The sequence below is a fragment of the Anticarsia gemmatalis genome, chromosome 8 (genome assembly GCF_050436995.1).
Source record: "Anticarsia gemmatalis isolate Benzon Research Colony breed Stoneville strain chromosome 8, ilAntGemm2 primary, whole genome shotgun sequence".
Lineage (NCBI taxonomy): Eukaryota > Metazoa > Arthropoda > Insecta > Lepidoptera > Erebidae > Anticarsia > Anticarsia gemmatalis.
In genome coordinates, this window is record NC_134752.1 from 8,910,921 (window position 1) to 8,924,179 (window position 13,259).

The window sequence follows — 13,259 nt, forward strand, 5'->3', positions numbered from 1 at the left end:
CACTAGGCTAAACAGAAAAAAAAGTTGTAAAATGCATGCTACCAGTAAGTAACCGGAAGTTCCGACAGGAAATCGCGGGTACGCACCGGGCCAGACATGGTGCCAGTCACCGCTAGAAGCAATTTACTTTACTCTGTATACCACATATTAATGTTTTAAAGTATGTTAATACACGTGACTTGGGTTACAATTTTACAATACAATATTTTTTGATAGTAAGCAATTTGTTGTTAGTTCGTTTTTTTCATTCGTTGTATAATTAATTTCCTTTATCGTTCTTTGCAGTCGAATTCCGCAATGTGTATTTATTACCCTTCCCACTTGCAAAACGAATAGCGTACTTTCACGGCTTCGTAATAATGGAAAGAGACTACAAGAGATTAGAACATAATGGTGCGGAGGTGGGTGCGTGGGAACGCTCCCAGAGTTCACGTGCCGGGCACATCGCTCTACCATACCAAATCTTACATTAATATGCTAGATTTAGATAAGAATCCCCCATCTAATTCACTTAACGAAGTCATTATTTGCAATGAAATTACAATGAATCAAGAATCAAATGGCCAATAATTCCATAATCTCTAGGCTGTGACTTAATTACTCAATATTACCTTTGCCTACCTAGTTTTTTTTACATTTCATTCTATAAATTCTAAAGTTTTATTATATCGAACTTAACTTATATTTTATAACATAAAAATCAAAAGCAGATTTTTAATTACATGTAGCTTTAAAATATATTATTGAACTCATCATAGATTTCATTAAAAAAATATATACATACCCTCAAACTTCGACTTTTTAATGATGACGTTTTTATGATTACATGTTAATTATTTTCTTATATTCATGTCACAAACTATAAATATTTATAAAGCGCGTATGAATAATAAGAGTGAATGAACTACACAAGAAAATCAATTATACTTCCATTCATAAAGCCGCAATAATTCTATGCAGCGTAGGAGTCCATAAGTCACCGTCCAATAAATCTGCACCCATAGCTAGTTGCTTCGGTTGAAATTAATAAGCCTACAAAGTAACTAAAATACAATTCATTAATAAGTTCCCTTTTTAGTTTGAATAACGTTTTAAGAAATGCAAAATTATTTATTTACTTAATTTTTATTGACTGCTAATAATACATAAAATTTGTCTAACATCTCTTACTAAGCGAGTAACTTACAAATTCTATATAACATTTATTTTTCTCATTACTCATATTTGAATAGTAATGTGGGTTATTGAAATGAGTATTGTGTCGCGTAGGCTCGTGCGCTCGTTTGACTGGCAACGGCAATAGGTGCCTAGTTAGTGGTTCCGGATACGGATCGGACGTGTCGGATGTCGGCGTGAGTCACGCGGCGCCCACGCCGCCGCTCCGCCACTGCGCCCACTGGCGCCCAAGTCACTATGTGAAAACTATTATATTTGTTGAACTTTTTTAAGGAAATAAAAATTTCCTAAAATACCAGGATCAAGATAAAGAGATCCTGCTATACGATTCCGACATTTAATCTATGACATAATTATTTCCGTTCGGAAATACGAACTAAACGATACCTCTGTTAAATGTTCCATATTGTTCAAATTACTTTGTACAACAATATAATATGCTATTTTATTCTATGTATTAATAATAGGTATGAAAGTTTGATTGTTATTGGAATGTACCTGCGTCAGTGAAATAATCCTTAGGTCAAGCTACGTACACACGAATGTCTTCGCTTACCTACCTACTTACTTTACCAGTAATATTATAAATCTAGTTAGATTTTAATTCAACGTTTTTCTAAAATAGCTGACTTCCTCAAAATAATAGCACATTTTATGGATACCATTAAATCGGCATGACGAGTTTACAAGCGTAACGCTATCATGACAATGACTGCGGACAATCTTACATGCACAGTCTCCTGACGCTGTTGCCGAGACAGATTTAGCTGTGTCTGAGACGCGTCTAGGCTATTTGTATTTGGGTTTTGGCATTGGACATTTCGCAGTCTCGTGGGAAACTGAGTTGAACGACTGCAGAGACAATGCGGCTGTCTGGTATCGCGACCAGTCGTTCACCGGCGGACCACCGCCCACCCGTGCGGGTCGGCCGACTGCGCCGCTCTCGCATAACATCTTCTTACCATCTTCTACTCGAAACACTAGCTTGATTTATTCTGAATGCTTTACATACCGAGATAGTAAGCTAACGTGGGAAATAGCAAGGTGCCCTTTGAAGGGCTTAACTTGTAAGAACTAGCTGCCGTGCAGAGCTAGCTCTACGTCGGGTAGCTGTTCCTAATTAATGGTTATCTCGGTTAACTGACATGAATTTAGTATCTAAAGCTCCGAGTAAGTGCATTCGGAATTAAGAATAAGAACAAAATCATTTCCTGCAACTTGTTCCAGTTTTCAGCTGATTGGATAACAAAGCTGGTGCATTTAATTTTAGTGACATGTCTAAATGTAAGCAGTAGAACTTTAGGTGTCTCAAGGGCGGCGCGCGGGGGTTCGACAGGGCAGCGGGGTCGATAAGCGCTCTGGCCGCGAGCCAGCCGCCAGCGCCGCGACACATAAATACACCCTCGCCATTGTAAAGTGGAAGTTCTCACACTATTTTTATTGAAATTCTAAAGAATTTATTATCATTACACCAATCGACGTTATACCTAGGTGAATGCAGTATTAATGTCAACCAAAATAATGAAAAGCTGAACGTATATAATTTCTATAATGCATTCATTAATTTCTTTCAAACACATAAGACGTGTAGCCGATCGGCTGGATGAATTAAAACTAAATAAGAGATTCAAATAATATCTTTCACATTATGAAGGATTGACGGATATTAAGTAAATATTATCAAGCAGCACAAAGCAGAAAAATCACTTGGATTCACATTACCTTTTAATTAAGACATGCATATTGAGCCTTAACACATTTACCACGTTAGGGAATTAACTGAGTATGACTGTACAAGGGAAACACGCGTCATGTTTTATTGTCTTTCCGGGAACGGATTAAAATTTAAACAGGGGATAACTAAAACAAAACCAATAGATACGAAACGTTTACCTATAGATTGAACGCATATTATTATCATCACACGTGCGAGAAATAAACTTTGTGTGATACACCAATAAATAAAAATAAGATATCAAAAAAATTATAAAGAAGTGTATTTTCCCAAAATATAGATTATCGACCAGCGAAAAAATCTTAACTGCTGATTATCTAAAATATATTGTAGTGGCTTTCGAGATTTTGTGTAAGAAGAGTATGTAACCAAAAGCTATAATGTATTTGACTAACAGTAAGTTTGTAATTTGTTTCAGATGAGCGGCAAGCGCACACGCAGCTATAGATGCGCCGTACACCAACGCGACCGCGAGGTCAGCTCCGAGAACGACTTCCATCTACTCCTCGAAGATCCCACATTATTTGCAAGGTAGATATCACCCCACTGAGCGTTTCACTTTTACCTTATCCTGCCAATACATAGTTCATAATACATATTACTTCAAATATAAACCTTACAGGCAGATTTACAACCCTCTGTGATAGTTTCAAAACAATTTTCAAATAAATCGAGTATGCCGTGACTCGTCTGTCATCTTACAGAAAACATAAATAACGTTTCGATGTTCAACTTATAAATTCCCAGTAAAATGTAACTCTATGCAATTCAAATAAAAATTTCAGTACAACAAAATTATCTAATGCTCTATTTCCATAAAAACCGCTAAATATAAATCTACGGTATCGATTGCCGCCGCTAAAAATATTTTTTTATGATCACTTGTCGTGTCACATTGACATGTGGTGTGCTTTCGTACAATAAAAAAACGTTAATAAATTGCTTTTATAAAGAACAAAATGAAGTGAAAGCTATTTGATTGAATGCTTCCAATAACGTTTTGAAGTAAGAATATAAAATCAGTAAAATATATTTCATCATTGCAAATACAGGTAAACTAATTTGTATCATTCCTGTAGACTCAGTATCCGCCGCATATTAGAACTCAGCTCGACAGAATAATGCTTTACAGTCGAGCTAGGCATTAGAACCATTGGGATAAAGTTATTACTACTATCTGTCCAACGTTAGGTGAATAAACGAGATTGTCGGTTCGACAATAGGTTGATGTGCCAAATCAAATTCTGGCAATTACAGCTAGTATAAAAAGAGGAATGAACTAATTGCGTGTATTTATTTCTGCAGAATGGTGCACCTAGTAGCGATGGAGATGCTCCCGGAGGAGCGGGATCGCAAGTACTACCAGGAGAGGTACACTTGCTGTCCACCGCCCTTCTTCATCATATGCGTCACGCTACTAGAGGTAAATATCATACATTTTATTACATTTACAAATCCATCGTGTAACTTTTCGATAGTATCGATTTTCACGTTGAAATGATATAACGACACCGTTAGTAACAGACATAAATCTAACAACCGTACCAAAGGAGCGTGCAAAGTCATCACTTTCTACGTGCCTAGTGCCGCTTCAATCCCCGCTCCAGTTACTTCGGTTAATTAAAAATTATAATAGCGGATTTCACATCCGTGCAAACAAGCGGTTTACGTGAATCATAACAATCGGTGCGCGCGCGCCGCCCGTCACACGTTGATTCACCTAGAGCCGAGTAGAGGCGCGCATGCTCCCTGCCTATACGAACTGCTCCGATCTGCGATATGCCCCGCTTTACCGTACATAGCTTTCCTACTAACGGTTTTCCCCTTAATGAATAATATATTGGACGTCACAATTACGTTACTGCAATTTGTTTTTTCCTTATTTTTGTTTGGTTATAGTCCCTGTAATTAAATAATATTGTAAATGCTCTTAAAACTGTTATTTTATACAAGTACGTAAGATACGGACTTTTATTGAGACCATATTATTATTAAATGAATCAAGAAATGATAAAGAATGACGCTTGTTGAGTATGTTATAGATTTTTTATTTTGAAATCTCTCAGAAATCAAGTAATTGGCTCTTATATATGACGGTTTATCTGAACGATGTATCGGTGTTTTCAGCTGGGTGTTTTTGCCTGGTACGCGTGGGGTTCAGGCGGCATGGCGGCGGCGGCTGGCCCGGTGCCGGTGGACTCGCCGCTCGTCTACCGCTCGGATCGAAGACGAGAACTGTGGCGGTTCCTCACGTATAGTGTAGTTCACGCGGGCTGGCTGCACTTGGCGTTCAATCTACTAGTACAGCTTGCGGTAAGTGACTTCTTAGTTAGTTAAGATTTTTGGTTTCTGGCAGTCACGCAGATGTTTCTCTACTATTCAGTTTGTTCTCGGTCGTAAACCAATCTAATAGAAATCAGATAGTCCGTAATGCACCTTTGACTAAGTAAGATATCGTTGCGCAGGTGGGTCTGCCGCTGGAGATGGTGCACGGCGCGCTGCGGTGCGGCGCGGTGTACCTGGCGGGCGTGCTGGGCGGCTCGCTGGCGGCGTCGGTGCTGGACCCCGACGTGTGCCTGGCGGGCGCCTCGGGCGGCGTGTACGCGCTGCTCGCCGCGCACCTCGCCAACGCGCTGCTCAACTTCCACACCATGCGCTACGGCGCCGTGCGTCTCGTGGCCGCGCTCGCCGTCGCTTCTTGTGACGTCGGCTTCGCCGTGCACGCCCGCTATACCAAGGTGAATATTGTAAATATCAGGTCATGTCCTTTATCGCGTAACCGGACGAGCGGTCCCAGCTACCTTTGCGTGTTGAGAGAGTCGATCTAACGTGTGGGTGTTGTGCAGGAGGCGCCGCCGGTGTCGTACGCGGCGCACGTGGCGGGCGCGCTGGCGGGACTCACGATCGGGCTGCTGGTGCTGAAGCACGCGCAGGCGCGCCTGTGGGAGCGGCTGCTGTGGTGGGCGGCGCTGGGCGCCTACGCGGCCGTGACGCTGTTCGCGGTGCTGTACAACGTGTTCAGCGCGCCCGTGGACGAGCTGCACTACCTGCCGCCCGACCCGCCGCCCGACCCCGGCTTCTGACGCGACGCTCCGCGCTAGACTCCCGCTCGCGCTCGGCGGTGTCCGTCGAGGCGCGAGCCGACGGTCGCAGAAGCGATCCACTCACAACGCGCCTAGTCAATTTACCTTAGTGTGATTCGCTGTAAGTAGTATTATAATTGGAGGAGGCCCGGCGGCGTCGATACGTTCGGTAGCGCGCCGTCGCCGAGTCGTCTTGTGTTCGAGATTGATTTTGTCCGTTTTCTTGTTTCGTTTCGAGCGGCCTCCTCGCGATACTTAATTGTTAAGTAGTCTTAATTATATCGAATAGGTGAACTATTTTTGTACCTACTATCGGCGTCCGTAGATATAGATCGAAGGCGTTACCGCGACACGACAGTATGTCCCGAGTGGACCGGCCGACTTGACTGAATGAAGCGGCACATAATTTATTCACAGTGATCGCTTGTTTTTACAAACGCGCTACATTCAGTGAAGCGGCTCGACTTAGTTATGCCCAGCACACCAAAGATTAGGATAAAACGGCATCCATGCTCGAGTAGTGGAACATTCCTTACTCTTCTTGTTTTAAATTTCATTCAATATGAATACATATTTAATAGTTTTTTTTATTAAATTGCTCACTGTTAAACAAATACTATAAGTATGCCTCAGTAACTGATTCTAACTCGAATAATGATTGTTATATAAGTATTTGCGTAAATTGCTCAATTGCAATGATTATTTTTTTAATCAGTAATGATTATATGCTCAAAGTGAGTCATTTTATTTTATTGGAATGATTATGTTGAAGAATATAATGCCAGTATTGTTTACTGAAGTGATTTCGTCCAGTTCCATGTTGATCACTTAGATTCGTCCTATTTCGTATTTATGGTTCAACTGTTAACAAGTCCTTGCTACTCACTAGTGAATAGTTTAATTATTAATAATGTGCCTGATTCCTATTATTGTAAATTTGATCGTATACTTTAATTCTAATCAAATAATGTCAGGAAACGACTGAGTTTTTGTATTAATTACAACAGAATATTTTCTCGTTTAATTTATTTTAAAATTATTTTAAGTGTGAATCGGAATAATTATGATTATGTGATTATATAAATGAAAATAAGAGTGAATATAATGAGAATTATTAAAAAGATATTTTGTTTTATTTCCTGATCTATTGCACAATAAAACAACGCTATTGATTGTTAACAACTTCATTACATATTCATATATTTCATATAACTGTAACAATATTAAACTAATTCACATAACTTTTAAAAATGCCGATGAATGTCACGACAACTCGGCCATAAGATGTTTCAATTAATTATACTAACAAATATGTCATGCTTTGGTAACGAATTTGTGGAAAATAATTCTTCATACAAGAACAATAATTAACAGTCACAACAAATTTGGTAAATCACAACAATAGTTTTAGAAAATAAATATAACCCGCTAACATGGCTTAAGCAAGGCAATATTATGATCAATCATACTATTATATGTTACATACTTCATCATACATTACTTTAATTCGTTGTATTTATTTCCAATATTAATAATACTGACTTAAATCTTTAGAGCAGTTGTAAAGGATTACTTTATATCAAGAAACTGACTTTCGCTCTTTAAATTATTTATACTATGGTAACATTATGAAAAGATTTTTTGAATCAAGAGTAATAACAGCTAATGACAGGTTCTGCATATTATATTATCTGTCAACATACACTACAAAGTCATTTGACGATATAAAGCAAGTTTTGGAAGGTCACCATTGGTTTAAAAAGCTTTTCATACCATTCTTAGTACATACATCCATTCACCATTTCGTCCTGTATTTCCTTTAAAATTATGCTGCAAATCATATCACATTAATATCACGATTTGTGATGGTATAATATTAAGTAATAATCTTAATTAAAAGTATGTTCTAAATAAACCGACCGTGGCACGAACCCAGAGTGGTGTCTCTCTTTTCTGTAGTTCTTTGCTGCATTCTGACGCATACTCGTGAAGTTGTTGGGTTTCTTGGTGCAATTTTTTCTGGAAATAGAGTTTTGGTTTAATGTAATCCATCAGAGTGAGACTGGAAACCGACTCCAACATAGGTGAAAAAAAGGGTAAACTGATATTATTTAATGTAATGAGAAGAAACTGTCTTATAAGACTCACATTTCAGACGTATTCCTAATAAGGTTTCGGATTCCGTAGTTGCGTAATTTCGCACGCTTAACAGATTAATAGGGATTTGGATATTATTTTGCGGCAACGTGCCATGGTTTGCAAATTACGAAGACCCCAAAACGATCGAATATCATAAAAACAATAGCTTACCTAATATACATATAAAAAGTTAAAATTAATTACCTGTAATTCTGGAGAAACCGTGAAAATAGCTGCCTGGGCTTCAAGATCACGCTTGACAGATCTCTCGCCAAGATTTGCTGATCCTACAATTGTCGCCCACGGTACTCTACTGCCAGGTGGGTAATACCTAAAAAAAAACTAGTAAGTTAATGTTCCAGTAAGACTGAACTGACCAGAGAATTCATTATATTGGTCTAATTAGATGTTAACACCTTACATATCTCTTGGAAAAGAATCAACACATTATAAGTATTTTTACATTGATTGGTTTATCTACTCAATAACTTAATAAAATAATGGAAGTCATATTAAAATTATAAAACCTTACCATAAGCCTTTAGCATGGAAAGTCCACCCTGGTCTCTCATACTCTAACATTTCAACTCGCCTTGTCTGATTGGAGTCCACCACTTTTTGCCAGAACCTATAAGAAAAGTAGTAGGGTTCTTAAACTGTTTTAAATACAAATGTCAAGTCACTTTATAGCAAAATGTTTCAAATAACTTACTTTCTAGCAATCAGAGAATATGCATGTGGAATTCCACCTGCAGGACCAGATGCACCTAGGAATCCATTTGCCTAAAATAAAAATAAAAATGTACATTTATTAGTTACATTACAATATTTTCTAATTAGATCAAGATCAATAAAGCATAAGTACATACATAATTCATTAAATCAGCCTATTTTAAAACTTAATTTATCCCATGTTAATGGATCAATTATTTTCAATACAGGATATTTTTTAATATAACTATTTTATCTTATAAAGCGCAAATCAACATACTTCAGTGATATCATAAAAGATTAGCAGAACACTTCTTTCTATTAGAGTAGAGTTAGTCATTTTATTAGTAGAATACTAAACAATAATAATATTATATTTTTGCATATTTGTAGTAAGTATAGCAACATTAAATTTGTAGTAATAAGTATACTCACATTAGGGTGTGCCATCAGCAAGCTAATATTCGCCTTACAGTCTTTAAGTAATGTCCTTGCATACTCATCAGTTAGATTAAAGTATCCTGTAGCTAACTGCATGAATGAGCCTTCAGGAACTGAAGCTAGCACTCTACTGGTCACTTGTTCATCTTGTCTGATGCCAAACTCACCCATTTGAACTAATGGGAATACCCATGTGTCTTTGTTGTCATCTGTAAAGATATTATATTTTGTTAAGTTTTAAGTCTGAATTTCTAAATATTGCTCTATTGCCGTTAACACTGTCATGACATTTGAAGAAAGACCTGCTTGCCTGCAGCTTGTTTTTCAAGAAATTGTATTGAATTTTATAGCTAGGAATTGAACCCTGGACCCATGGCCAGGAGTCTGATACAAAACCTACTGCACCACAGAGGCAGTTTTTAGGAAAATAATAATTAGCTATGGAAATAGTAGTCTCACCTTTAGTCTCCTGTAAATTAATAAGTTTGGACTGCTGCTGCTCCTTCCATCTTTCAAGGAACACACTCACTTTGTTCCTCATCTCCTTCACAAGGATTTCTTTGGTAACAAACTGTCTTTCATGAATACCTTCTTTTACAACTTGTTTACTAAAGTTACTCACTTCATCTAAAATAAAAATGTAATTGTTCATGAATGTATAACCTATGTGCTAAGTGAAACTCAAATCAACTCAAAAAAGTGGCTAAGTTGTGAAAAAATGTCTTACTTCATACTTAAAAACCTATTAACTTTTTAAAAAAGGTCACATAAACAAAAACAAATAAAAATACAAACTTACACAGTCATCATACCTATGAGTTCACTATAAAAGTTTGCTAATTCTGCATCCTCAATCTCCACATAGCGATCCTGTCTTTGTTGGAAGTAGTCATTGGAGCAGTTGGCACCACTGAGCAACACAGAGTCGTCAGCGATGTACAACTTCATGTGCTGCAGACCGACGATCTCGTTATATCTAGATGGAAGAGCTTTCGACCAAGACCCATGAAGTCTAGGTGTCTGATACAAATTAACACTACACTGTCCAGGAATATCATCAACAAATTCCTTTAACAACGACACTGAGTTCACCTCCCCCCTAGTACCCCGTTGATAATCTAAAAGCACTTTGAATTGCAAATCTTTCTGTTTCTCCAAATTCATTCTCGTAACCTCTAATAGTTTTTTCTCCATGCTCCCAGTACCCAGATACAGGCTAGCGATCGATATTCTACGATTGGCGCTCCTAAATCTCTCACATAATGTATCGTAAAACTGTCTAGGATCACTTATAATATTAACTTTAGAGGCATTCACAGGAAAACATGGTGCAGCGCTGTATAACCAATTGAAATGGTGGAATTCAGCTGGTTTGAATCTCAATGGAATATTGCCGTTCAGTAACATTTTTCTCTGATTTATAAATAAAAAAGAACATGAATTGTTTATTCAGACAATAAATGAAAAGTAAATAATCGAAAATCTATTCGAAGAGACGAAGACGAGTTTTATTGTCAGTGTCAACTAAACTGACAAATCTGACAATTACCAAGTTGACACTTGACAGTTAAGTCAATAACGTTTGTTTTTGTCGGATCAAAGACAAAATAGACGGAATGACATTTGGAAATGTCAAAATAACAGCTGATTTTTGCTTTTCTCTTCTCTTTTCCTTTAAAAGCAAAGAAAATATTAATAAAGAAAATATGAATAATATAAATTTATAAAGCCAGTACAAGGCATCATAAAAGCTGAAGTAAAATTAGGGATTTTTTTCAAAAACATACATTTTAATATCTTCTTAGTGGCAGCCCTAAGGCGAAACCGCCGGAACGCCGTATATGTATGATATTAATAATAATATGAATCATGAAGAACCTAAGCGAAGCTGACAGAACGCGTTCGGATCCCTCGGCAACGCTCGGGCTTCGCGAGTGCGCCGCCGCGACGTCCCTGTCAACTGCTGACAGCCCGTCATTTTTCTATTGTGTTTTTGTATAATTTATTGTAAATTTATTGTAAATTTGTATTTTTTTTTGTTCTATGTCTAGTTTTAAGTGTACAAACAATGGCAGCAACTCGGAGGTAAGCACAAGTCAACCTTCCACATCGGATGAAGGTCTAGCCGTTTGCCCTTTCTGCCCCCAAGCTCGCTCCTTTAAGGGTGTGAGGGGTTTGAAGATACATTTGGGTCGAATGCATAAATCCCAAAATGTGTTTTCAAACTCCTCCACTCTGCATTTAAGACAATCTGATACAGATATTATCCAAATTCCCTTTTGGCAAACATTAACAAAACTAAAAAATTCCGTTCCGGTTTTAAAAAGAATTCCCCGTGGCGCGAGGCCTTCCGTGGCAAAAAAATTGGCACAATGCATTGGCCTCGTCGTTCGGGAGAATTCTGTCACAGCTTGGAAGCAGCTTCTCACTTTCCCTTATAGAATACTACATATTCCCAATTTTCGATCCAACCAAAAATCTTTAACATCCCAAATTAAAGAAAACTGTCTTTTTTCGGCCCTTGATTTTGAACCCAAACTTTCAACCTTCAGCAATAAATCAATTTTTAGTTATGTGGAATCTAAATTAAGGGAAGGTGATATAAGGGGGGCAGCTAGACTTTTATTTAGCGATGATGTGGTGGCGCCTTGCTCTCCTGAAACACTTGCTGGTTTGGAGAGCAAACACCCGGTGCCAGGGGATGGTCTTTCCTTCCCAGATCCACCAGACACTAATGATTACATAAGCATTGTAGCCAAGGACGTCATTATGGCTGTTAATTCTTTCAGGAGTGGCTCTGCCGGTGGCCTCGACGGTTTAACGCCGCAGCACTTAAAAGACCTGCTGTGTTCTACCGCCGGGGAGGCTGGCGATTCGCTGTTGAGGGAGTTAACGGCCTTAATTAATTTAATGCTCTCCGGCGGTGTGACTGATGGCATCATTGATATTTTGTATGGGGCCAATCTGTGTGCCCTACGCAAGAGCGATGGTGGCATCCGTCCCATCGCCGTAGGTTGTACATATCGGCGGATGGCAGCCAAAATAGCTTGTTATTTTTATCGTGACGTTTTTACAGATAAACTACAGCCCCTGCAGCTCGGCTATGGATCCAGAGGGGGCTGTGAGGCTGCCATCCACGCCCTAGCGACGTACCTTGACCGCGAGGAAGGACAGGTCATCCTGAAGGTTGACGTTAAAAACGCCTTCAATTCGGTTAACCGGGACACCTTGTTGACTGAAATTAAAAAGGAAGCTCCCAAAATTTTCAGTTTTCTTTGGCAATGTTACCGACAACCATCAAAATTATTGTATAAAGACCACCTTTTAGAATCAGCAGTGGGATGTCAACAAGGTGACCCACTTGGACCAGCCATTTTCAGTTTGGCAATACAACCAATCATTCGGCAGCTAAATTCAAAATTCAACGTTTGGTATTTAGATGACGGAACTCTTGGAGGTGATTTAGAAACAGTTTTAAAAGATTTGGAATTTCTAAAAATCAATTTTTCAAAAATCGGTTTAGAACTTAACACAAGCAAATGCGAAATTTATCTTTCCGAATCAGTTGATAAAGATTTGGCCCTCTCAAAATTTAATATTTTAGCTCCTAATATCAAAATTGTTAAAAAGGATTCTCTTCGCCTCCTTGGGTCTCCCATCTTTGACGATGCTTTTAATTTTTTCATAGACGAAAAAATACAAAATTTTTGTAATGTTTCGGACCGCCTGGAAAAAATTAACATTCATTCGGCCTTTACAATTATCCGGTACTTTCTTTTTGTCCCTAAATTTACCCACGTAATTAGATCTACACATTTTTGGAAACATTTAACACTTTTAGGAAAAATAGACAAAATTATTGAAAATACAGTCAGCAAAATTTTAAATTTAGCCATGAACGACCGAGTGTGGCTTCAGGTGAGCTTACCCGTTCGCCTGGGCGGCCTCGGCGTTCGCAAAATTTCTGATGTGAG

General features: G+C 38.3%; 2 protein-coding genes across 3 annotated transcripts in view; one reads left to right on the forward strand and one right to left on the reverse strand.

The window, feature by feature from the left end:
• The window catches only part of stet (rhomboid serine protease stem cell tumor), an 82,700-nt gene extending 75,585 nt beyond the window's left edge, over window positions 1-7,115 (forward strand). For both annotated transcript variants that reach the window (XM_076117572.1, XM_076117573.1), the window contains 5 exons: window positions 3,330-3,442; window positions 4,217-4,334; window positions 5,039-5,224; window positions 5,377-5,649; window positions 5,758-7,115. In XM_076117572.1, the coding sequence (XP_075973687.1) occupies window positions 3,330-3,442; window positions 4,217-4,334; window positions 5,039-5,224; window positions 5,377-5,649; window positions 5,758-5,994 (927 nt within the window). In that variant the 3' untranslated portion in view covers window positions 5,995-7,115. The remainder of the gene's footprint in view (window positions 1-3,329; window positions 3,443-4,216; window positions 4,335-5,038; window positions 5,225-5,376; window positions 5,650-5,757) is intronic.
• Window positions 7,116-7,128: 13 nt separating this feature from the next.
• Window positions 7,129-10,824, reverse strand: PGS1 (Phosphatidylglycerophosphate synthase 1). Its single transcript, XM_076117571.1, has 7 exons — window positions 10,098-10,824; window positions 9,745-9,912; window positions 9,280-9,494; window positions 8,846-8,916; window positions 8,666-8,761; window positions 8,338-8,464; window positions 7,129-8,013 (listed from the first exon to the last, which is right to left on the reverse strand). Exons 1-7 carry the CDS (start codon window positions 10,690-10,692, stop codon window positions 7,888-7,890), a joined length of 1,398 nt encoding a protein of 465 aa, XP_075973686.1. The 5' UTR covers window positions 10,693-10,824; the 3' UTR covers window positions 7,129-7,887.
• Between the last annotated feature and the right edge of the window lie 2,435 nt (window positions 10,825-13,259).